General features: G+C 35.3%; 2 protein-coding genes across 3 annotated transcripts; one reads left to right on the top strand and one right to left on the bottom strand.

The window, feature by feature from the left end:
- The first annotated feature begins 1,015 nt into the window (after positions 1–1,015).
- LOC120348087 (inter-alpha-trypsin inhibitor heavy chain H3-like) lies at positions 1,016–10,915 on the top strand. Of its 2 annotated transcripts, XM_039418203.2 has the most exons (18): positions 1,016–1,038; positions 1,513–1,615; positions 2,072–2,217; positions 2,637–2,815; positions 2,952–3,033; positions 3,304–3,471; positions 3,829–4,013; positions 4,624–4,902; positions 5,403–5,521; positions 5,621–5,876; positions 6,583–6,770; positions 6,861–7,057; positions 7,368–7,491; positions 7,852–8,127; positions 8,556–8,615; positions 8,865–9,031; positions 9,215–9,371; positions 10,148–10,915. In XM_039418203.2, exons 3-18 carry the CDS (start codon positions 2,080–2,082, stop codon positions 10,576–10,578), a joined length of 3,006 nt encoding a protein of 1,001 aa, XP_039274137.2. In that variant the 5' UTR covers positions 1,016–1,038; positions 1,513–1,615; positions 2,072–2,079; the 3' UTR covers positions 10,579–10,915. The 2 variants fall into 2 exon arrangements, with proteins under 2 accessions (XP_039274137.2, XP_039274138.2); XM_039418204.2 differs by lacking the exons at positions 1,016–1,038; positions 1,513–1,615 and adding an exon at positions 1,947–1,963.
- A 2,105-nt stretch (positions 10,916–13,020) lies between these two features.
- Positions 13,021–20,619, bottom strand: LOC120332279 (uncharacterized). The gene is made up of 15 exons (XM_039399491.2): positions 20,487–20,619; positions 20,050–20,115; positions 19,821–19,972; positions 19,237–19,425; positions 18,858–18,984; positions 18,491–18,565; positions 17,983–18,134; positions 17,587–17,769; positions 16,964–17,090; positions 16,687–16,788; positions 16,358–16,509; positions 15,657–15,842; positions 15,435–15,561; positions 15,135–15,254; positions 13,021–13,574 (listed from the first exon to the last, which is right to left on the bottom strand). The coding sequence occupies exons 1-15, from the start codon at positions 20,557–20,559 to the stop codon at positions 13,519–13,521; spliced, it is 1,887 nt and encodes a 628-aa protein (XP_039255425.2). The 5' UTR covers positions 20,560–20,619; the 3' UTR covers positions 13,021–13,518.
- Between the last annotated feature and the right edge of the window lie 5,817 nt (positions 20,620–26,436).

The following is a 26,436-nucleotide window of genomic DNA, read 5'->3' as shown; positions in this document are numbered from 1 at the left end:
ATGGCTATTATTTGTATTTTTATTTATTCAGTCCCCCATATCTCACGGGGCATGATATTCAACGCTATTTTTGTGCATATTGCGCCAACGCGTGGCTTTAGATCAGGCTGGTTTGCCATCTATTGGACCAACCCAATGCCCAATTAAGTTCTTGAAATTGAAATTGCTTGAAATTGATGTACATTGGATAAGTTCCTACTGACTCAACTAAACGCTGCCACCTGAAATATGCATTTAATTAGTAAAGACCACTTGGAACCACCGTTCTAGAAATACTTCTAAAAATATCACTACGGAACAATTGATTCAATTTAAAAAAAAAACTTTTTTTTTATTATATTTTGTACTTAATTTTTTTTCCTATCCTCGCCGAAACGAGTTCTCGAAACTGAAATTCGGTGGATCAGATTCGGTTTCCGAAATGCATCAGTAAATACAACGGATAACAGCATTTACTGACTAATGCGACCTTTTCAGAAAGCGCATCGATTTCACTAGGTATTTTATCCTGTATACGTAATCGCAATTTTTGATGCAAAATATTGGATTCTACATCGTAATAACCAGCCTTTGAGCAAAGTGAGCACACATAATTTCATTTCGAGATGCGAAATCTGAATATGTATCATCTACAAACTTTCCTTTATTTTTTAACCTGGGAATTTGTCAATTTTACCTGGCTGGTTTGTCGCCAAACCACATAGGATAACATCTGTCGACATGGACCTTGAAATCAATGAAGACAAACAATGTCGCAGAATAAAGCGCTGATCTTTACGAGAGATGATATTCATACCAAGGTTCTCAGTCAATCCGGTACCAGTGCCATCGATGCCGCTTTTGTTAAATTTTTTAGCGACGGAAATGCTCAATCTGCCGGATTAAATAGGCGCTATGACTTTGTTCTACTGCACTGAAACCAGAATTTATTGCCGAAAAAAGGCCGGGCTCTGGCTTCTGTTTAATAGCATTCAGTCAAATCAGTCAGTAGAACGCCAGACCCAAAAGAGGAAACACCAAACTGGTGGTGTAACTCAGGTATTGGTATAATTTAACTTTTTTTTTTTCATTTAACGGTGCTACTCAGCAGGCGTTCGAATATTTTCAAACTACGGACTATAAACTAACCGTGACTAACTATAAACTAACCCTCAAATAATCATATTTCGTACATTATCAATCGGAATATCATAAATACTAAAATTTAATTTTATTTAGAAACGAACGCAAAGGACGAACACGACTTTTAGTACAAAAAAAGTAGAAAATATCAACAAAATACTCTGTTGTCATTAAATCTGTTTTATTGGGAAATGTCCACCTCATAACAACATGAACTATAGATAGTCGTTTATTTATTGCGTTTTGTATCTTTAAAATATATCTGGAACGCTGCCATTAAATAGGAATCGAAAATTCTGTCGGTAAAATGGTCTTTGTTTGAGGATTTGTGCGCGGTGTTGATACTTTCGATTTGTAGTTTCGATCAGTCAGACAGTTGTTATTTAACAGGTACCGAACAAAAATATTTTGATCGTTCGTTGATTTCCTGTGCAACCTTATCAAAATGGAGACAGTACAATCCCAATTGACACTACTGAAGATATCCGTCGAGGTAACTATTATTTCGTGATATTTATGTTCCCGTGAAAGTTAATCTATCAAAAAATACAAATCTTTTGGGAATTTTTAGTTTCTAACAAGAGAATATTTCTAACTGCGTTTTATTATTTTTTATTTCCGTTTTTGAAATGTTTTCGTCTACGCGGCGCCGAGAATGGGTCGTCGAAACTGAAATCAGCACGGATGACCGAGTTTCGATTACGTCTCAAATGGTTGCATCGTTTGCACGAACGTGCGTGAGAAAACAGCGCCAACAACTCCATCAAAACAATATTTACTTAAACGATTTACGATTACTGACCAACCCACGCTTAAGAGAAAATAGCTTTCTGAAACCTTTGTACGTATTTGGCATATTTTTTGTTTACTAGTTTGCAATTTTTTCTCTCAATATTTCCTATAAATTCGCGATTCCTGAGTAAAATATCAAACCGTCATTCACCTTTAGACAAGAAGATGAAGTCGAACAGCGCGAAAATGTTAGCAGGTCTCGCACTTTGCTTGTGCTTACAATGTATTTCTGCAAAATCGTTGTCTGGATTGAAAGACCAAGCATTTATGATTTTTGGGTCTCAAAAGACGTCGAACATTTTGGTGAGTTGTGCTATATATATTTTACTGTGCTTTAAGGTGCAAATTGAGGTGCTTTGTTTAAAATGCATGGAAGAACGTTCGAAATATATATATATAAAATAGGGCTACCTGGAACAGTATTGTAGTAACAGTAGTATGTGTCGCTGAACGGTTGGAGCCGAGCTTGGGGCGAGCTCGAACTTGATGATAAAAGTCCACTATTTTGTTCGGATTTATTATTTTCTGTTTCGGAACTGTTTCAGCCTACATAAAGTAAGCAACCTTACATTTCTAATCTACCAAGTTCCCTCTTAAACGTGAAAACAATAGAAAGCTGCTATGCAACAACAATGCTATATTGGAACAATAATTTATACCAAGATTTAATACTTTAAAAATAAATTTGCCTTTGGATATAATATCATTATATCAATTTTCAGAGGAGACATGCTCGGTCAGCAGCATCCTCAATTACAAGCATGCGAGTAACAAGTGTGGTTAGGTCAAGATTCGCAAAAGTGACAACTGTCAGTGAAATGGAAAACACTCACGATGAAGCAAAAGAATTAACTTTTACAATAAGATTACCAGATGCTGCATTTATAACTGGATTTGATATGTAAGTGAAAAATTACCTACAGAAATTAATGTACATTTTTGAATAGCATGCTTGACTGTTTTCAAACACTTTGTAAATGTTGTTGATCACCATGCTGCTTTTATACATGGGATTAATTACGCTACTTTTTATTCAGGTTAGTGGACGGAGTAACTTTTGTTGGGAAAGTTAAAGAAAAGGCTCTTGCAGAAGAAGAATATAAAAAAGCAGCAGAAAGTGTAAGTAAAAACGATGATGTGTTGCGCAATGCATATTTACTGACATCCTCAAATTTGATACGGAGTGAATAGCGTTTTATCTTTTGTGAAACCTTATAATCACGAAAGCCCGATAGACTATTAGAAAATAGTTGTATATCATCGCAAAATATCCGCGTTAAAATATTTCCAATTTTAAATTGAACTTTAAAATTCCGATTTTTTCGGTTATTGACTGGCCAACATTGAAAATGTCATAAACTTAATTACTAACATGTTGTTTTGAAACAGGGACATTCAGCTGGTCTGATCACAGCCAAAGTCAGAGAAACACATACGTTCAGCGTTGCTGCCAACGTACCAGCACGTTCCAGTGTAACATTCACATTAGTTTATCAAGAACTTTTGAAAAGGAAATTCTCTAAATACAATCATGAAATTTTTGTTCATCCGGGGCAGGTAATATTTGTTTTATTTTTCTAACTTTATTTGTTTTCATAAAAATCGGCGTTGTAACATGCATCATTCATTAAAGGAATATTTAGTAGTACTTAAAATGGACGTTTGTACGTACCGATCTCCAAACCTATCTTTACTCACATCCATTATTTCGGAACTATTGAGATAGAAACATTTCAATATAGACATGCGACGCACAATAATGTTATGTATTCGTAAGTGAATGGAATAGGTTTATCACTAGAAATTCGCTGAATGTTTTTTTAGTGTAATATCGTCCTTGTGCCTTGTCCTTAGTGCAGAACGTTATCGTTTTATATTATTTCGTAATTACTAAATTCATTTGAAATATTTTAGATTGTGGATGACTTTGTAATTGATGTTTACATTACGGAACGAAGTGGATTTACTCTTCTGGACTCTAAGTCACCACATAAGGTAGGCGAGATAGGCGATGTCGATCCTTTGAGTGGATATGACGAGGAAGGAAATGTTCCGATTGACATTGATGTCAGGCGAAGCAAATATCAAGCTAAATTGACGTAAGTTTTAATAAAAAACCATCCCCAGTCTTATACAAAACATAGAAATATTGTAGATTTTACTCTCATTTAAATAGACCATAATATATTATCTACATATAAGTGATTTGGTTGGGAAGTCTGCCAGTGTACTGTTCTGGTGATACAATCCCAATTTTCTCAAATTGGAAGAATTAAAATAATACTATAATCGTCCTACATCATTTTTTCATATATTGTTAACTGTGTAGTTTAAGGAGAAAGAATAGTTTGGCTATATTCATGGTTATGCTATAAATTTCAGACCAAGACTTTTCAACCAAAAACAACATTGTTCGACAAACAGAAAAAAAATCAGTTTCGGTCCCTTGGTCGCTACAACACGGTCGATAATCGATGCATGTGGCACCATAATTTTTGAAAGTACATGAAGAAGGTCTGAAGGTCATAAAACCTAACTTAAAGAAAAGTTAGAAAATAACTGAGCCTATAGTGTTGGGCCAATAGAAATACTAAACGTACACATTTGGATGAATATTGCATGATATATTAATTGTTTGTTGATGTGAAAACGGCTGAATTGAAATATTTTTAGCCCTTTATCAATGAAGATATATTTTTTGTCACACAGATTCAAACCCTCACAAACTCAGCAACGTCGTTTGCTTATGATTCCCGAAAATGATCGCAAAATGACAGTGATCTATGATGTTACGAGGGAAGAGCTCGGAGGAGATATTCAAATAAGAAATGGATATTTTGTTCACTATTTTGCGCCAGAAAATTTACCAGTTCTTCCGAAGAAAATTGTATTTGTGATTGACCGCAGTGGATCAATGTCTGGCACTAAAATGACACAAACAAAAACAGCTTTTGAAACTGTTTTGAAAGAAATGTCTGAACTTGATGAGTAAGTTGTGACTTTTTAATGCATTTTTATGCTACAAATGCGGATTTTCAAAAAAAAAATAACGGTGAAAAAATTCATGTGCTATGAGTAATGCTTCCATTTGTCTAGTTTACGCGACAACATAATTTTTTAATGGAAGACCGTCAAGCGCATTATTTCAATTTGCGAAACAATGTATACAGTTCGATCTAGAAATTGTAATTTAATACAATACACTATGGGAGTGATTAGTATATTATGTATATATAAAAAGGGATTGTGAAATTAATCGGAGATTTTACAATGCTAATCTAGCAAGTTTGATGAGATTTGTATAAATTTCTGAATTTGGGTAAAATTATACCTAACATCACGGATTGGAAGTCTAATTTTAGACAATACGAAGCCAAATTCCAATATTTCGAAAAATGAAATATTTATGCAAATTAAGCCATTAGATTGCTTGAAAATATATCGTAAGCTATCTTATATAATACTATATGAAATGTATTATTTTGTAGATTCAACATCGTGACGTTTGCAAATGATGTCACATTGTGGCGAAAAAAGCTAGTCAGCGTAACGGAACAAAATGTAAATGACGCAATTATTTACGTCAGAAACATTAGAGCTGGAGGAGGTGAATTAAAATTTTAATTTAATATAAATTGAATTGATATTTTCTTGGTCAACAAATAGTTGTTGATAGAAGTAATTAGTTTAATAATCTTTCGTACAGGAACCAATTTAAATGATGGATTGTTACGAGGCGCCAAACAATTGAAACATGTAAAACCTGGCGACAGGGTGTCTTCTGCAATCATCACACTATCAGATGGTGATCCCACCTCTGGTGTAACGGATGAAACTAAGATACGATTGAACGTCAAAAAAGCTGTGAAAGGAAAATTCTCCGTTTTTTGCCTTGGATTTGGAAAATATTTGAATCACGATTTCCTGAAACGTATGGCAAATGAAAACGACGGTATCTCAAGGTAGAAAAGCTAACTTTCATAGGAAATAATTGTTCAAAGCAAGATCACAAGCTCTCACGCATAAGAAATTAGGATGTGTTTCTGGACGGGACCACTGACGACCGCCAAAGTACTACTCAAACTATAACGAACTATGGCGGTGAATTGAGAACTAGTAAATACCTATTTGTGCGGAACTTGGATAAGTTCAGGTCAATTTAATTAGAAAACAGATATTTGAAGTTAAATGAAATACCACACAACTAGTAATATTGGAAAAACATTTTTGGCAAAAAATAAAAAAATATACAACTAATTAATTTTATAGAAAGCATAGTATTTGTTATTGGAATTCATATATGACACTGATAATTGAGAAAAGAGTCATACTTGTCATTCCACGGTTTTCTGTCAAAGTCTTGATTTTCAGCATTTCAAAATTTTAATTTTCTTGAAATATGCAAACATGCAATCTTTCCATCAAATTAATCAACTATAAAACGTTTCATTTCGACTACGATACTTTGTTTTCTTTTTATCAAGAGCCAACAATTTATATTTGTACATTTATTGAACAACTTCTTCAAATACGTAACATTATTTCGACATATATATATATTTTAGTGTATAATGTACATACGATGTAAATTCCAAGTTGGCGGCCATAAAAACTTATTTCAAGATGTTTATTGATAAGGTTCTTCACAAAACGGATTCTAATGTTTAGACAAATTTATGAAGAATCAGACGCTTCTTTACAACTGGAAGGATTTTTCAAAGAAGTTGCCGCTCCTCTGCTACTCCGTGTCCAAATGACTTACTCTGGATCAGCGGTCTCTGACGTCAGCAAAACGAATTACGAGAAATACTTCCGAGGATCGGAAGTCATGGTAGTTGGTGCAAAGTTGGATCATGGTACGTTAATTGATTTGTTTTGACGCCTTTGGAATTTTTTGAAGTTCGAATTTCAAATAAACAAATCAATATTTCAAAATATTGTTTCAGACAAACCACTTAAATCAACAATCGTTGGGACGTCGGTCGATGGTGACGTTGAATACAGTGTAGTCAGTAATGAATTCGATGAAGATTATCAACATTGGTATGAAGATACCGGTGATTTCGACGATTTCATCGAACGAATTTGGGCCTATTATACGATTAAGGAGAAACTCAAACAAAAACTTTTTGAAAAGAGTGATGTAAGTATGAGAATGCGTGGCTTAAAAATCACAATACATTAATTAAGTAAGTTTATGACAATGGAGGTTTGTGCATTTCATGAAAAGTAAAATGTATTAATCTAGAATAGTACACAGACAAAGACCCCCTACGTTCAACTTCTCTCCGATCTTTTCTGCAAAATCACTTCTACTGGGCTTTATGATTCAAACGACAATTTTTTCTAATTCATGGTTTTTTTAAATGCGAACCCAAGCCAGGTCTAACCCTAGCAGAACGTATATACATGCAGCGTACCCCTAATGTCCTAATCTAATGTTTTTATTTTAGGCGGAGGTAAAGAAACTCGTTGATGAAGCTATGACACTAGCACTAAAATATCACTTTGTGACTCCATTGACATCATTGGTTGTTGTATTACCAGAGGATGAAATAACGACTACTCCGCCAACCTGTAAGTGCAATGTTGAGCTCCTTGAAGCTTTCTTTTCAAGAGGCAACAATTTTATTTGGCAAGGTTGCTGTTTAACCCAGGACTTATATTCTAGTTTCATTCAGACCAGGTTTACACCATTCAAGTTTTGACTTTTAATAGTTCCAACATCGGTATTAAAATATATCAGAAAATTTCTTTTGAAAGCTCTGATAACTTCCATTTGAAAGCGTGCTAAATTCATGATTCAGGTTTATCAGTTGCAAAATAATACAACTGCAAAACACCATGTCCCCGTACTGTTACTACCTGAAAGTATTAAATAATTAGATAATTAATAGTCTCTAATTAACACAAAATATTTTTTCGTATAAATTACAGCAACGGAATTTCCTCCTTTACCACCATGTTGGGACAGGGGCCAGCCAATACCGGATTATATTATTGAACCACCTATTTTGTGTCCCTATGTTATTGATGAAGAAGCAGAGGCAAGCATTCCGTCTCATCAGTCAAGTCCAGGCATCTCACCTTCACTATTCAGCGGTCGATATATGGCTGCACCAGGTCCTGCTGGTATTCAGCCAATGCCAGCATCGCTTGGTAGAATTTTTCATGCCAGTGCTCAGATGATGCACTACAGCCCGCAACAAGCAGGTATGGTCAAATATAATTTTATATACCGTTGGCATCGTGTATAGATCTTTCAACCACGTACAAATCCTTGGTCATTAGGACTAAATAATTAACTAGCAAAATGGAGAATACTTTGAAACTATCCATACTAAACCAGCATTTTGCTGAAATTTTTATGAATTAATTTGTCTTAAATGCGTACAATTCATTTTAACAATACATTCACCACACAGTTTATGAGTTTTTTTATAAGTTTAAATGAAAGGGTATCTAACAATCTATAACCATCTCTTTTATTTTAATGCACATACCGATTCGTGTACATATGTACATCATATTATATTGTAGAACATATGTAACAAATTCAATCTATCAAAGAGTTTCTGTTGTGGCAGTTTGTCATTTATTATTAATAATATTATATCAATGAATACTTCTCTACATTTCAGGCATTATGGAATATGACAGTATGTACGGCTATAACGATTACTATTCTGCTCCAACTATCGGTAAGTGTATTAGTAAAAACAATTGTTACAGAAACATTGCACTTAATTGGCAGTGCAGGTATTATTGGGTTATTCTATATTCATAGTATATTATTATCAACACAGAATAAACTAAGCTATACATATAATTCAAATAATGCCGTTTTACACGTTAACCAAATAGTAGTGTCAACAAAAACATAAATTAAACTCATCTTACAATCTTGCGCGGTCGGCAACAATGAAAATCACTATTTTTTAAATTAATAGAAAGAGCTAGCAACTGCAGTGGCACCCTTAATAGCAACAGTGGAATAGTCTCCATGCCTGGACTAAATCACTCATTGAGCACAGTGTACTGTGAATGGGATATCCAGTTGCCTGAAGGATCATGGATCGATTTAAAGGTGGAGAAATTGGACATGTCGTCAAATGATGTAAGATACTTTTTATACACATGAAAACGCATTGTCCTGTACGTTCATGTATCATAAATTCAAACGTCATGAATAACTCTAAAATCGTGTACTTGAAACCTCAGAAACTTTTGAAAACAGGCCTGATTTTTCCATCTATTTTGATACTTCCCTTCTAATATTTAATTCATTCTGTAAATGTAGGTTGTCATCAAGAGCAATCAACAAGAACTTGTGAACTACCAGCATGGTGTTAATACCGCAAAATATTTTTACATTTCTCATAACGAAATCAGCGTTGTAATGACCGTGTATCCCGAGGAAACCAAACAACAAGGAATTGTACTGAGTTACCAAATATGTGAGTTTAGATTTTGATTTGCTTTTACTAAACACGACATGAGGGCTTTAACTTACAATTCATTGTTGGGGAGGTTAGGATAGGTTTGAGCAAACTACGCGTCTCGTTGCCGCATGCGGCACGGCAAAGCATTCTGTGGGGACCTTGCTCTTGGAGAAAAGAGCGAAAATATCACGCAACTACATACAAAATTTAGATTTATTATTGAACGTTATGTAAAATATCCAAACTATGACTAATCCTATTTATATCTCCGGTTTAACAATGTCAGCTTCCATTAAATTCGACAGGGAATTGGAACAGTATTGTGACATCACAATTATTAACCTGGAATGTTAGAGATCTTGACCAAGTTTTTCCGAAACTTAAAGCAAGCATAATTGTAAAACTGTACTTGAAAACGATTCCCATGAGTCTTAATTTATGGGTATTTAACATAATAAATTTTAACCGAAGGCAACTAACTACATGATATAGCCTTTTAAAAAATGTAAGAAATTTTCTGAATGCGGATCTTGCAAAATTCAAAATTCAAACTACAACAAAAAATAAGTTGCAATTCAAGAGTTCTGCTGCACAATAACACAAATATATTTCATTTCCACACGCATACGGATCCACTAGTGCAAAGACATTGAGAAAGGATTGGGAATTAGTCTCGCGCACCTCTACTGATAGTTATAAAAAATAAGTTAACCGAAATATTACAATAAAGAATATATATTATTTTGAATAAAAATCACGTTAAACTTATGTTAATATACTCTTTATTTCAGTCTCACCTAATGATTCACTGCCTCAATCACCGGGAATCGTTCCACCTTCGAATACAAATGAGCGCGCTAACTGCGGCCACACAATAACCCCGTTGGACGGAGAATCTGGATTCTTCATGTCACCAAATTATCCTTCAGCCTATCCCAGTAATTCACACTGCTCCTGGCGATTCGAAAATTTTGACTCAACAAAAGAATTACAAATAACATTTGTTGATATGGACATAGAAACAAACGGAGACGGACAATGCACGCATGACAGAGTACTTATAGCAGCAACAATCCATGGAGTTTCAGAATACTGCGGCGCTCAACCGGCCCATATTTTCTCAAGCATCGAAGAAGTTGTTTATGTTAAATTTTTCAGCGATGAAAATTTAGAAACAAGTGGATTTAAGGCGTACTATGAATTTGTTCACAGGGGTCACTGATTCAAAAAATTCATCTGAGATATTTTTCTTCTCAAAAATCATGATTTCAGTTGTGAATCTATTGTTTTGTGTCAGAGTATTTCACTCAGTGCTTCTAGTGAAAATACCTTTATTAACCTTTGACTTGAGTTTTGTTATTATTTCGATATTTTGGCGCATTTTAATTTAGACCATACTCGACGTTCTATTTTTTGAAATGTAACAATGTACTTTCGAGAAGCAAAACATACATATATATGCTGAAAATATGGTGTTAATTGATCAAATATTCTGTTTATAATTTTCCTAGATTTATATTTCCCAATTTCCAATAAAACTGAATTTGATTCACGATTTATTCATGATTAAGATTGAAAAGTGAGTTGTAGTGAAAATAGGGCAGAAATGAAGTAAGAATAGAAATTTATGTTAAAAAAAATTAACTATATTTGCTGGCAAGAACAAGAGTTCTGTGGTCAAAATCAGGGTTGGAGAACCTCCTGTGAGATATGCCCTAATTTAGTCTATTATGTTGCATGCCAACAATAATGTGAAGTTATTTTTTTAATGGTTTTATGGAGGAGCAAGGAAGCGGTAGTCCTTGTTGACTATGTTAAACAATACTCTCACATACTTCATTTTGATTACTCTGCTAATGGCTCCACTCTTGAACTCTGTTAAAATAAACATTGTAAACATTGCAACACAACAAGTAATACAAAACAACCTCCAGATACTTCAAAACAAATACATTCTAACGGAGTTGTTCTTTTATTAATATTAGTTTGTTTACTCGCTTATATTTTCTGAATCTCCTATATGAATGCTTGTTTTGGTACATACTACAAACCGCTCTTCGGGTGGTCGAACTGCGGGAAATGTTAGCAGGGTTTCTACTCCAATCCAACGCCTGAACTACAAGATCATGCTCTTATGATCATGGGATCTCCGAAGTCGAAAAATCTTATGGTAGGTTGGACCCTTGTTTGTATTTGACTTAGAATAATATTGCACTATATGTCAATACCTATTGACTTATAAAATAGTCAATATAGTACAATATGTACAGGTAGCAAATCGATTTTGTATCTATAAGAATACGCCAGTATAAAAAAATTATAAACTCTATTTGTTTGAAGAAAAGACATGGTCGATCAGCAACATCATGATTTACAGGCATGCGAGTAAGAAGTGTTGTCAGATCAAGATTCGCAAAAATTAAAAATATCAGTGGAATGGAAAACACTCACGAAGAAGCAAAAGAATTAACTTTTATAAAACGATTGCCGGATACTGCATTTATTACTCAATTTGATATGTAAGTATTCCAGTTACCTACTTGAACGTGAGAGCCAAAGTTGTATAGTCGCAAATGACATGTTTTTACCGAAGCTGTACACGTAGTATCTCCAAGCTCCGCGGAGTCAGGAGTCGAAATTTTGGACATCCAATGGTGGTAATCAATTAAGATTTTTGATAGACACCAAGAAAGAATCTGACCAGTCATTCGCGACAGTCGCAATTAATGATATACATCAAAGTTTTTGTGGTTAAAATCTGGTTTTCCCGGAGTTTGGAGATGATGTAAAATTTCTTCCAATCTGGAGGAACGAAATAAATACAAAGCTAACCTGACAAGACAAGAGCTCGCAACGCACATAACTTTTTCAAATATTACGTCACAATTACGTAATGGTACAATGGACAACAAAAGTATGAAGAATCACACTACAACAACAACCATTACTTACAGTATATATTTGCCAATATAATCAATTGTCATTGAGTTTTATTTGAATGGTGTAGTTGAGGCCCTCCAAAAAGATGTTTACCAATATGGTGGTAACTAATTTTGTTTGCCTACTTTACATCAAGTTGTGTGAAGGGACTGAAACCTATGGGTGGGGGGTATATTAACTTGGCTAACACATGCAGTTATAGAACTAAAATGAGGAAAATCGGAATAAAACTATGCCCTTACCATAACCTGGTACAACTACTACGGCCGTGCCGTAGTGGCGTAGTTGAGTATAGAGTTTGAAGATATGTCATTATAATTTTTGATAGTTACAGTCAGTGTTCCCTCTAAGGTGTGCGCGTGTGCGCGCGCACACAGCTTTCAGAGACTGCGCACACGCATAGATTTACTGCGCACAGACGTATTTCGATGTAATGTAACAATGTGCTCGATTGGCAGGTTGAGAAGGTTTGTTGTTGGCCCACTTATTACCCGGTTTTTGCACAAATATTAGTCATTTCCAAAAAAGTGCGCACACACCAAAATTTCTGCGCACACATACTACAAAAAATTAGAGGGAACATTGGTTACAGTATTTATGAAAAAAATTCGAATGACAAAAGTCTCTTACTGAAATATATGCATTTTCAAATACATGCTTCCCAATTTCTTGCTCTAGTATCTAGTCTCACTCTCATTGCGCCAAAAAAAGGTAGGCGACTCTTTTGAGCTACTGATTAGCAGTAAATTTTAATCAGCACATAGGTACCTTATTCGACAAGCAAGCAGGCTTAAATACGCACTGAATATGTTCTACTTATTTGTGGCGGTACGGGAAGAAATATTGCTGTCTTGGTATATTCAATACAGGATTATATCTTTTCTATCCATCAGTGAACATCACAGAAGGTATCCGAATTCACATTTATGTTAGAATATTCATCAGATTAGTATCACAGAATAAACATGCAAAATATTGGGAAGGCGGCGACAACGTAGTAAGAAAAAAGAGTGCTACCCGAAGTATGTGCACCAAGATGGCGCACAACATGAACCTGGTACATATATATACTATGTTCAGGTTGTGCGCCATCCCGGTGCACATACTTCTGGAGGTCCGAAAAAAGGGCACCAAAAAGAAAATTACACGACACTAGAAAAACTGAGATTTGTGCGGATTTTTGCAGTCCAATATTGCCGTTCTGCAATCTCCGAATCGTGAATTATTTCTTCGAGTACCGGCCATACTTTGGATAATGATGTTGGTTGTAGTTATACCCTGCAAAACAGATATTATGCATTTTAATATAAAGGGTAACAAATGGGTTTTACTATGATTAATATTTGAGGTTTTACAATTCGAAATCAAAAATAGGATACATTTAAACTTTCTCATTTCTTACAAGAGAGAGAGAGAGAGAACTTCTATAAGACCAATCCAGATTGCCTATATACTATATAGATAGTCATCGGTCCAATAAACCAACCTGAAACAGTCAATCGTCGAAATGTAACTCGATTAAACTTATTTTGCAGATGTTATAACGCTTTGTGTTCATTGGGATTTCCTTCCTTTGTTCTCCCCAAAACTATCTTTAGTCGCCCCTCAAGAATAGCGAGCGTTGGCTATCGTACCAAGAAACCCTCATTGTAAAATTGATCACCTTTCACCGTTAATTGAGCCATGCGGCCATGCTTTGGGCAAAGTTGTTTAAAAAAATGTTCTCATCTCTCGATATTATAACCTGGGAACCCGCAATGTATAATCAGCGATGAAATGCAGAGGATATTTTTTACGGTTAGTACGTTGCCCAGAGTGCTAAAGTGAGGCGATGTTTGGGTTCCTAATACAGTACAGTAATTGAGACGTTACCTAAAGTTTTTTTTCTACAGAAACAAATGCTCAGTTAAAACGTGAATTGATAAGTAAAATGATATTTGACTTCTGGCACAACTAAGTAAAACCAAAATGAAATTACAAATAGACCAACTGAGGTGTATTGCATTCTATGTAACACACAATAGTGAAACGATAAGCATGTAAACCGGCTGATCATAAACTAGCTAGACCAACAGTGCACAACCTGCGGCCGATGTGAAAAAATATTGCGGCCGTCCACATACAAAATCCTATAAACAGAAAAAAAAAATTAAAAATATAGGATTTGGCGGCTATGCTGGCGTATATTGAAGCAAAACAGAAGCACTGCAAAAAAGTCAGACGACACGATGCGTCACAATCTGGATGGTGTATTTGCTGTTGGGGATTTCACTTCACGGTTCAGATTGATCACGCGTTTCGGCAGCCCACATGCAAGACCAAGGGAGTCCTTAAATTGCTACAAAGCTTTGCAAACTTTTATAAAAAAATTCAATAAAATATTTAACATTTTATTATACTTTTGGGGACAAGAAAATGGGGGCAACCTCCCCCTTCCCCGACTTTCGAATTTTTTTCAAAATTGGGCAATCATTATGCAACTTGCTGCAATATATCTGCTCAGGACTCGGTCCACCAAAAAGAACAATTCGTTCAAAATGTGAATAATATACTTCCAAGTAGTCCTACATATTTCATTGGGCAGACTGCACCTCGCATGTGTCAAATACGCGGTTATGACGTCATAAAAGCAAAAGAATCGCGCTTTGGGCGCGCTCATCAACCCCATGGATGCCTTATGGCCTATTGAATACGAATAAATGCAATGTGGCCGCCAATAGCAAAAAGGTTGTGCACCCCTGAACTAGACATTCTACCTGATCTAGGTCTCGAAACTACAAAAGAGAAAACTATACCAGAAAAAATACGTAGGTATATATATCAGGTTATGAAACTTACTCTGACAATATCCGCCATATGATTTGTAATAACCCATCCCACATTGGCAATGTCCTTGACCGTTGCGATGAACACAATGTTGATTTGCCCCACATCTTTTATGCTGGCAAGAATTGTATTCTAAAATCAAACACATAACACGTTGACGACGATAGAGCATAACAATAGTTGTTATATTGGATTTCAATGTGGACGTCTCGCATTTATATATGGCATAAGTCGGAAGTAACAGCCACAAAGGCCTCAACTAAGCATAGTATGCCACGGTACTAAATTTGTCAGCGTCGCAATATATCTTACCTAAGCAGATTAGTCTTCTTGTTGCAAACTGTGCGGTGTGAGCGGTGATCCTTCCATCATTAAAACCCCTCCCGCCCCAGGAAAACAAGAAGTAGCGACATCTATCAAGAGACTTGTCATGTTTGTCCTGAAATTAAAGTTAATACGAGTAATGGCAATAAAATAATATAAGGTAGGTAAATTATTCTAGCATAATTTTGTATTGAAAACGTAGTCATATACCCATGTGTTCACTTTCCTTTTGAAGCTAAATTTGAGCATTCCATTCTGATGATGATACGACTGAACAACCGCATCTTGTTGTACATCTATTGGCACTGCGTTTGGTCTTCTGGCAAACAGATATCGATCTTTTAATTTGAACGAATAACCGGGCGTCATCCAACCCGTGATGCAATCAGAATCAGGCTAAAATAATATCGTTTTTACTGAATGTTTGCTGGAAAAAAGGATTCCCAAATACATGGAGGATCCGCAAAAGCCCTGAGGTTCCAGGGCCGAAAACAAATTCCCAATGACTGCTGTGTTGCTCTGGAGACATCAGCAGAAATAGTTCGTGTAAATAAATTGTTTAATTTGAAAAAATAATCTCATAGAAAGCGGTTCTATGTAAATACTATCAGCAGATAATTCTCTTCGACAGTAGGTGACTTTTTGCGTACAAATTAGAACTCACATTCGATTCTCTGAATCTACAAGACGGTAAGAACAAGGACTGATTACGAGCTAAAATGCCCGCGTATAATAAATGAAAACTTTTGAAAAAATTTAACTTTTGCGTGGACGAGATAACTGTATTAATTTTGTACCATTGGTCAAATTAAATAACATGACACAATCTTTGCAAATAAAATATTTATATAACATATGTTTATATATTAAAGGAAATAATGATATTCCGTTATTTATGTTTATACATTTACCATTAATCTATCGTCAGAAAACCCAATTCCTGCCCAATATCCCAAACCGACTTTTGCTGCAATGCGGAAGTAAACATGACCCGAATACAATCTCCAGTTTGCTTCAAAAGTACAATAACCGGGCTGACAATAACTGGGATACCTGAATGAGTCTGCAATAATTGAGATCAAAATTAATTAACAAATTAGAAAAAGACAAAAACGACACTTTTTCATTAATATACGTAAGGATGTACGAAAAAACAGTTGCAACTGAACAACAGAGTTTGTAGATTTAATAACGTTCTTAAAAGAAAAACAATCTATGAAATTTTTTTTAATTAACATACATTGAGATTCGTATCCGTAGTCTTTCGGCTTTGTCGTAGGTATTAGGGTAGGGGGCCCAATAGTAGGTATTAGAGTAGGCGGTCCAATAGTAGGTCGATGTGCTGTAAAAATAATCATTTCGATTTTAGCAACATTTAGTATATATGACAAAATAAATACACTGTAAGCCCAAAAACGTTTCAAAAAAAGGTGATTACGGGCCTTTTATAGAACTCTACTGCTACTGACCAACGCATAACATTACAATGATTTAACTAGCGTGGAATCGTGTTTCACCTATACAGACTTTCCTCTTCGATACAAATTGTCTGGTGTGAGCTGATATAGATCCGTCAGCATTTCCTTTACCACCCCAAGCAAATAAGAAAAAGCGGCAAATGTCCAGCGATTTGTCGTACCTATCCTATGAAACACAATTTGTTTATATATACATTAACGCTATTTAGATTTTTTTTTAATTCACGAGTCGATTTTTCAATATTATTCGTACAAATTGTATCATCCAATTAGGTCGACGTGCTGTAAGTGTAATGAACTGATAATATGTACCCAGTCCATCACTTTTATAAAATAGTTTTTAAGTCGGTCTTAGAGACGGAATTCGACTGAAGAAATATATTTCTAATCTGACCAGAAGATGATAACATGAGACCCAACGTGTTTCCGAAATTTAAATGAACATTATCAGTCGAATAGCAGTAGTATTGGTAGCCTATAAATATCTGCTCTACTAAATGAATATTTGCCGCAAAAACCATAAACTCTTTGAATATATTAACACACTTAATGAATAATAGAAATTTATCTAAAATATAAAGTGCGATAGGAATGAACAAAATTGGCAAACATAATTTTGCTGTCTGGGACTGAAGATTCAGAGAAACTGTTCGCAGAATTACCCCAGTATTTATCTTTCTTTTAAAATTGAATACGAGCATTCCATTCCATAATGAATGTGACTGCAGAATGGCATCTTGCTGCTGGTCACGTGGTACTGCGTCTGGTCGTCTAGCTATCAAATATCTGTCCTTCAGTTTGAACGAATTTCCAGATTTCCAACCAGTTATACAATCAGATTTTGGCTGTAAATCAAATGTGAATACAATATAGAGAAAGTGGTATAAACTATTCAGAATATCGGAATATTGATAGAAATTTCAAAAGTATAAGTTTAAAAAAAATATAAGCATTACAAAAATTCAATTACTCACAGTAGAAGTAAATTTACTTCCATGTTAAAACAAAAATCCGAAAAAAGCAAATAATGGCCGTTGGTAATTTATATGAAATCTTACCATCATTCTGTCGTCAGAAAATCCAATTCCTGCCCAAATTCCTTCGCCAACGTTAGCCCATATCGTGAAATAAACAAAATGAGAATCTGCATGCCATTTTGCCATGTATTCACAATGTCCAGCATCACACCTGCCTGGATAACTGAAGGAATCTGCAAAGTAGTTGTCATAGAACAAAAATATTATATTTCAATCATCACAGTCTTATGCAACCCTATATTTTAAACTCCTTCAATTTTATAACATTACTGATTTTCCCAAGAAAAAATAAATACTACGATGAGGGGAAATTGTCAGCTGGTTCTATTTTGTAGGTTTGACTTTTGAGAATCAGTCATAATGTTTTCAATCATCAAACAAAAGATATTTTTGACTGACTGTATTTTTGGCATCAAAGTTTACCTCTCGTGACTAGAAAAATATTGGCAATACGACCTATTTTACTTTCTATTTTAGCTGATTATTAACGCATAATTTTAATATGTTATATATACAATACATCACTTACTTCGTGTTTCATATACATAACTTCCAGTTGGGTATGGCTTGATTGTGATTGTAGGTGGAATGGTAGGCGGAGGAACTGTAACATAACAAATATATGTGTAAAGGAAGAAGTTATCTTATCTACCAAGCATTTTATTTAAAAAAAAAACGCTAAATATTTATTATTTTAGCTCATATTTACTGAAAAGATCTTAGCTTGTGATTTAACTTATAATATTAATACTGACTGTATATACACAGTATTTGGCCTCGAGGAAATATAAGATGAGAGCATCATGATTCTAATCTAATATCAAAACATGTTTGTTCCATCTCCATTATTTACGGCGCACAAAGAAATGATTATATAAAAAAACAGCAAATATTACCGAAACATATTTTTTTCCGCGTGGCGAATGCTTTTGTATGTTTTGAAATCAACTTGTTTTTTTGAAGTCTTCCACCCCATGAAAATAGGAAGAATCTGCATACATCCAGAGATTTGTCGTATGTATCCTGAAATTTGGACGAATATGATCCAATTATAGAATTTTGTTATCTGGATTAGTGTAAACTTGCCCCTAATGAAGAAAGTTTTAACAGTATTTGAAAATAGCAAATTCGCCTATGTTAGATGTTTCACATTTCATTATATACCAATAGAAATACTTGGTTCTAATTTTAGTACATTCTGCAGGAGTTATGAAAATGATGAGAGAATTTTACTTTTATGAGGAGCAATAAAAATGTTGTCCAAGATTAACTAACCGCAGTGTATAAATTTCTCTTGAACTCAAATTTCAACATTCCATTCACGTGAGAGTGAGACTGTAACATCGCATCCTGCTGTTCATCATTTCTTATACCAGCAAGGGACCTTGCACTCAAATATCTATCGGTCAAAAGAAATGAGTATCCGTACATTGGTATTCCTCCCGTTATACAGTCTGAATTCGGCTGAAATAAATTAAAAAATCCTTGTTCTCGAGAAGTATACTTACACCAAATGCACCTCCTACAGTGTATATTTATCAAATGCTGATGAATGCTATCACAGATATGTGGACTTGAGAAATTAGTTAGTATCATGAGTTATTCATGCAAAACTGGCCGAAAGTATTAGTGAAAGATTATAAAAGTGTTGTTGTCTTGTTCGGGTAGATTGTTTTTTATTGGTTTCATATTTGTAAGCGATTGGTGATTTTAAGATTCTGGTGTAGGGTAAAAGAATCAAAATTACCGCACCTCCTTCATGTCCAAAAGATAAAATTTGTTCTGATTTAAAGATACATTTGCATTAAATAGGTTCAATTTGGAAAATGACAAACGTGATCACAAATAAAAATAAATACCATCATCCGGTCATCCGAAAATCCAATTCCTGCAAAATAACCTTTGCCGATCTTTGCCCAAATAGTAATAAAAATATAACCAGAATGAGCATGCCATTTGGCTTCGTAGTCACAATATCCTGATTTGCAGTAACTTGGATAACGGAATGAATCTGAATATAATTAAGAGTTCCACACATACACAAGATCATATTTCTTATGCTGTTATGCCTAAAATCATTAAACCTACTGTCTGTTTCATATCCGTAGTCTGCAGTTGGTGCAATTGTTATCATCGGTTTAGTTGAGGAATAATCTGAAAAAGTAATGCGTGTTGTAATATTTGAAATTTTGTGCCAGAGCAAAAATTTTTTATAAACATCACACATTGATAGATATAAATATCGCATAATCTGAACGTATCGTGATAGAGAAGACATATATCTTGACTACAAATATTACATTTTATCTGAACACTTTTTTACAGAATACAGATTTACAGAACGACTGGTGGTTTGTGCAAAAGATGTTCCTATAGAAGACAAGAATTTATTATCACCGAGCCGTATAACATATTCGGTAGTTTTCCAATTCAACATTGCTGAATTGTTAAAAGTGTACTTAACAATTTTATTTTAAAATGTTTGAGGCCAATCCAATGTGCTAGCTAAATAAAAATGTACTTACAATGTCCAGAAACACGCTTTTCAAGATAAAATAGGACAAAAACAGAAAGCAGAATCTGGTACTTCTGCGCCATTGCAACCGCGTTTAAAAGTTTATTGTTGCATTAAAACCTATCAAATAAGCTGTATTTTACTGCACCTATAAATATTCATCATTAAAATTATTTAAGTACAATATAGACATCATAGGTCGGTAATGAATGTCTGAGATTACGAATATAATATTGGAATTAATAGAGATAGAAATGAAGAGAAGATAGGGTGGTTGTAGGGATAATTTATGTATCTCTCTGTGTGGAAACTATTTTATATTCAACTGCTATCAGAAAGTTGTACCAAAACACTACGCATATAGTATCACGTAGCTAGCCGATTGCTACAGCCCAATGTCTTCTTCGGTCTCTCGTTAGCGTTTTCATATAGCTGTATGATAAAAGATAATAATCGGAGTGCTTAGCTTCAGGCAAAGCTATGCAATTAATATTTTCTTATCCATGCAGTGCGCTGTTTACAATTTAAGATACTAAATATAGTAATTGAGGCCCTGAGGTTAGCAACGTTTGTTGTGGATTGTTTGGTTTGATATGAGTACACGACCGAGAATGTGATTGGTCAATACTATTGCGGCTATTGACAAAACATTGATGGGAACTTAACTGAATTGGACACTTTGAACCACGTATTTACCTACGCAGTTTTAGAGGAGATTCACGATGTATTAATGTAACAACGTCCGAGACCAAACTATATGTAAATAAAAAATATTATTGGTCGTTCTAATCTCTTTTATTTGGAATATTTTTAGGAAGAAAATGAAATTGAAATTTCGATGTTTAAAAATGTGTTTAACATTAAAAAAGGACAAAAATACACAAAGTTTACCAAAGTGAATTTGAAAATTATTACGAACTTGTTTACAGCCTTGTTTGATTCAAAAAACTGAATGACACGTTATAATAACAATGAGATAAAATTCAAAGTTGTTACGTTTTAAATGTTATATTGTAAATTGAATCATTGAACATCAAATACATTTCAAAGGACTTATTTAATATTTCATGAAATAAACATAGAACTGCAGTTTGTATTTCGTCATCATTGAAACATTGTAAACTATGCGTAGATTGTTCTTGATATTGTATGAAAGCATTTACGATCGCTCTGCTTATGCGCAAATGTTTTGTTGCTTTACATCATAGCATATATTCAGTTTGTATCATCGTGACTAATCACACACGGTATTTCAACTGTCCTAATATTTTATCATCCCGTAGGTTGTTTCCATATTCATCCATGTGAATTGAAGATTTCAAGTTTTATTTCCATGAGTCTCTCGTGACGAGATCACTTATTATTATTAAGAAAGGATAAACGGCTTTAGTGGAGTTGGCCTAATGGCTTGAAATAGTCTTTTTGTCATCAGACTATTTTTGCTACGCGAACAAGTTTATGTGTTGATTAGGGCTGGGCATTTCGAGTCGAATATTCGAATCGAATCGAATAGTAAATTATTCGAATCCGTTCAGAGCTAAATTTCGAATCGCCGCCATCTTGTTTTTATCTTTCCGCTAATGGTCGAGGTGAATTCCCCAATTTTTTTTTCATTAGAGTCATATTTTTCCAACGAAATTCTAACATATGACTATTTTCTGTAGTGAGTTATTGATAAAACGTGTTTGTTATTCTGTGTGAGCGCTCAGTAATCTATCTGGGTGATTTAATATATGTCTTCGGTAATTCATGTGTTGGGAGGACCAATTACTATAATAAAATCACTTACAATTATATATTTTCAAGTATTCGAGATTCGATTCGATTCGAAAAATATTATTCGATTCGATTCTGAAATCACAAGGTATTCGAAAATGCCCAGCCCTAGTGTTGATACTCATTTCTCTTTTTTCTATGATATATCTCATTTTGTTCAACAGTAGATAAGATTGACAGTCCATTCGTTGCACTTTTATGACGGAACTCAATAATAACTGAAATGGAATAAAGAACACGAGTTAGCATTGAATCACTTACTACACAGTCTACATGAATATTCACTATCTTCCCCCAAGTTTTTTTGTGAGCGCCGTTCCTTGGGAGGAATTTAAGTCATATCATAGTATTTTTGCCATCTAGGGGCATTTCGAGCACAATTTGGACGTCGGGTAATCCTACCCGGTGAAATGGCCACATCTATGCCAGCGTCCGTAGGCCATGAAGGATATTCTACTACTACTTTTGTCGACGGGTTGTTAGGATTCGTGACTTTTGCTAGTGTTTCGTGATCGTTGACTTCGATCGGTTCGTATTGTTCCCCCTGTGGTGTGACGTCGTTCCCTCTTTTTCCGTGTATTGGCTTTGGTTCGGAGGAGTCTTATAGATCAGGGATGTGCTAAATGCGGCCCATGAAGAAAAGTTGTGCGGCCTGCGGAAAAGTGCCAATTTTGAACGGTGTGCTGCCCGCGAAACAAGTTTTTTTTAATTTTGTTTAATCTGGTAAATTCGAGTAATTCAAACCCCTTTGCATTGCAAAGCCTAGTCCAATAATTATCTATGTCTATGTCGTTACCATGCCCCAAAAGCAAGCTTTTGCGAAGCGAGCAACGCATATCATAAGATCAATAACCAAAATGTTTGTGCCTGCAACTACTAGAAAGCCTATATCAGTGGTTTAAAGTATGGGTCGCGTCCCAAACATGGGTCGCGGAATGTTTAAAAATGGGTCGCGACAAGGTCGTCAATGCAAGGGCAATCTAAGAGGAGAAGGACGAATTTTCAGCTTTCCCAATGTTTCAATTTAGCTTCTAAACTCTGGTATTTAAAAATAATGAAATAAAAAATTTCATTCACGGAAAGAACTGTCTTGAGCTCATTGTTACATCACAATACTGATATGCCAGTCACGTGTATTATTTTTATGGTATCGGTAACCATGCACGTCGCTTGTCGTTGTGTTGACCGCATGGAATGTCGGATTAGTGGATTAAAATAACCAAAAATGGGTGTCCTTTTGGTAATGAAAATTGTAACAGACGACGCAAGGAAAAAGCTCGCTTCTCGACATTAGATTATTCAATATCTAGAGAAAATGTGACCGCAAACTAGGCTTGCACGTAATTTACAGATTTACGGAATTATTTCCAGTTACGGAGAGGGAAGTTACGAATTACGTAAAGTCGTAATTATTGGTCGAGCACTTTCGCGATTGAAATGAGCTCTCTTTAAAGCAGTCAATTCCGTCGATTGTAAGAAGTGAAAGTTTAAAAAGTAGAAGAAGTTAGAGCTCCGGTATTTGCAGCCGTTTTTCTCACTTTTCTCTCTCTTGCCAATACGTCACCGTGATAATTAATGTCGCGCTTATCAAACAGCAATATGACGACGGAAGAAAAATTGCGTAATGAACCAACGCAACTTCGTCTTTTCGGCATCGGTAAAGCGATTGAGACGGCAGAGAAACAACAATATGACGGGATTTCCCGCGATCCGGTAAAAATCCTTTGCGGACCGTTGACGGTCCGCGGACTGGCGGTTGGGAACCACTGTTTTAGAATACTTAAATCGAATCCAGAATCCTATTCTATTCTTATAGTTACCCATATTTAAATAGTGGGATTTCTCCACCACAATGCATGATTAAAATTAAAAAAAAGCTTAATTGTAGCCTAAATGTTTGATGTATATATAACTATCTTTGTGCAGTATTTAATTGAAAAATGTCCTGATCATTGGATTATATTTAACCAAGGCAACGAGATTTAAGAATTTCGACGATCGTTTTTTTGTTTTCAACAGTTCAATATTCTCAATTTAACTACTATCAAATATCAAGTATGAGCCAGCGTGTTTATTCTGTGCGAGAACCATTTTCAATTACAAAACCTTGATGTTCTGTTACCGGTTTTATATCAATCCGGACTTGTCCTTGCCCAATATATTTTCCACAATGCCTCGCAATATTTCGGGCAAATATGATTAACTGTCTTTACCAAATGCAGCAACTTATTTTGATTCTTGAATACCACCGACACTCGACCAAATTTGTGTCAATCTTGGCCGATAGGATCGTCGACTTGAGTTAATTTTTTCGTGAGTGCAAAATAAATGTCACAATATGCCTTTTTTTGCGATATAACTTTGTATTTTCGGAAAAGCCATGTCATATAAGTACGGTATTTAAAGTATGCGCAAATAATTAATATTTGATCTAAATTTGTCGCAAATAATGTTACAACATTTAGGCCGCGAAAAGTTTGATGTAAAATGAAGCATGGTAATCGGAATAACGTCAATAAGTTGGCATCAATAATTATTATAAAATGCTGACTGTAGTGAATATAAAAAAGTCTTCGTCGCGAGGCAAGCGCAAGTATAAGCAAACGAGAGAATACGCTCGTCGTGGCATTGGTAAATTGGAAACCCGACATTTTTTTACTACGATTATAAAAAAGTCAACTATCGTTTCATAAATATCCGTATACCAGTGTCGGTAATGATAAAATTGGGACGGTTAATTTGCGAAGGTGATAAAGGAAATCAAAGTTGTCACAAAATATAAAAATCAGAATAAAATTAATTTGAATTTACTCTTGTCTCAACATCCGTCGCCGGCGTGTAGTACTGCCAGGAATATGAAAACCCAAACTCGATGTCCCAATCGAAAATGAAGTGGATTCAATTGGTTGTTATGAAAGGTTTAAATGTGTGAAAAAATATCGCAATTACGGGGTCATTACGTAATCGATTTGACCGTAATTACGGAATTGATTTTTGTCAATTACGTGCAAGCCTACCGCAAACGAAGCAGTGCGTGCACATGTGACGAGTAAAAAGTTGTATATTGCGAGAGATACCGAAGGCCAGCTAGGATGTCGTGTTTGCGACGGACAGCGGACGCCTTTTCTGCTACAATTCGCGACAAGGCACTTGTGCGAGCGAGGATATTTGGCATTGACGGTTATCAAAACTAAGCTCGCAATCGCTTAGATACCCGTGACAACTTGCGTATTGCGTTAAGTAAAATAGAGCTGTGTATTGAAGATATAATGAAAAAGGAAATTTCAGTTTCATCAATCTCACTGAGTCAATGGACTGTTTCTAATAAATAGTTGTCTGTATTTGAGTCAAACTGTACTAACATTAAAAACACATTTTGCGTTTTTTAGGATTGGGTCGCGAGTATTCATAAAACTCAGATTTGGGTCGCGCTCGAAAAAGTTTAAGAACCACTGGCCTATATTGAATAAAGGCGCGGCCCGCAGTTTCATCCTGTTATTACTATGTGGCCCTGCTGTATTAAAGATTACATCCATGTTATAATAGATGATATAATTGTCGGCAACGCGTAGCGGTTGTGGTTCGATTACGGGTGTGTATTTACGCAAAAGTTTTTTGTTGTGAAGTGTCACACTTTCGGATCCGTCGACTTTTACGGTCAATGCATCGAATTGCCTTACTTCAACTATCAGTCCCGTTTTGTCCCATTTTTCCGGTTCTGGGCCGATCTGATTTTGAATCCTTAGGTGATCGCCGATGACCAGAGGAGGAAGCCTTTTCGTATGTTCTGACCATCTTTCTGTCAATCTCATATGCCGATCCCAAGCTTCTCCATGCCGATCTCAAAAGCTTCCTCTCTGACTGCCAAAATTTCACGCCAAGTGTTATGCGGTTTATTTCTGCCTGAAGTCTTTGATTGCGCGTCCGAACACGCACACTGCTAGTGATGTTTTGGTGTCCGGGTCGGATGCGTTTTGTTATTGCAGAATGGCCCGCTGAAGAAGTCTGCGTCCAGTTCGCCGTTTGGCCCAGTGTTGTTGCGAACAAATCGTTTGACAGTTTTTACTCCGACTTCTGCGCGGCAGTTATAATGTGGGAATGCCACCGATAACAGGCGATGATGTACGCCTTGGGTTGCCAATCGTCCTTTATTTTAAAGAACGATCCTTCAATTAAGCTTTTCG

This window comes from Styela clava, chromosome 11 (genome assembly GCF_964204865.1).
Source record: "Styela clava chromosome 11, kaStyClav1.hap1.2, whole genome shotgun sequence".
NCBI lineage: Eukaryota > Metazoa > Chordata > Ascidiacea > Stolidobranchia > Styelidae > Styela > Styela clava.
The sequence above is the reverse complement of the archived record's forward strand: the minus strand, read 5'-3'. Positions and strand labels throughout refer to the sequence as shown.

Bases quoted from the DNA above. Each gene is read 5' to 3' on its own strand.
- LOC120348087 (XM_039418203.2), top strand. From the start codon at position 2,080: ATGAAGTCGAACAGCGCGAAAATGTTAGCAGGTCTCGCACTTTGCTTG. The intron at 2,218-2,636 runs GTGAGTTGTGCT...ATCAATTTTCAG, and splicing joins AAAAGACGTCGAACATTTTG to AGGAGACATGCTCGGTCAGC. The intron at 3,472-3,828 runs GTAATATTTGTT...GAAATATTTTAG, and splicing joins TTTTTGTTCATCCGGGGCAG to ATTGTGGATGACTTTGTAAT.
- LOC120332279 (XM_039399491.2), bottom strand. From the start codon at position 20,559: ATGGCGCAGAAGTACCAGATTCTGCTTTCTGTTTTTGTCCTATTTTAT. The intron at 18,985-19,236 runs GTTAGTTAATCT...TCCAAATTTCAG, and splicing joins AGAGAAATTTATACACTGCG to GATACATACGACAAATCTCT. The intron at 15,843-16,357 runs GTAAATGTATAA...ATATTATTTTAG, and splicing joins TTTCTGACGATAGATTAATG to CCTGATTCTGATTGCATCAC.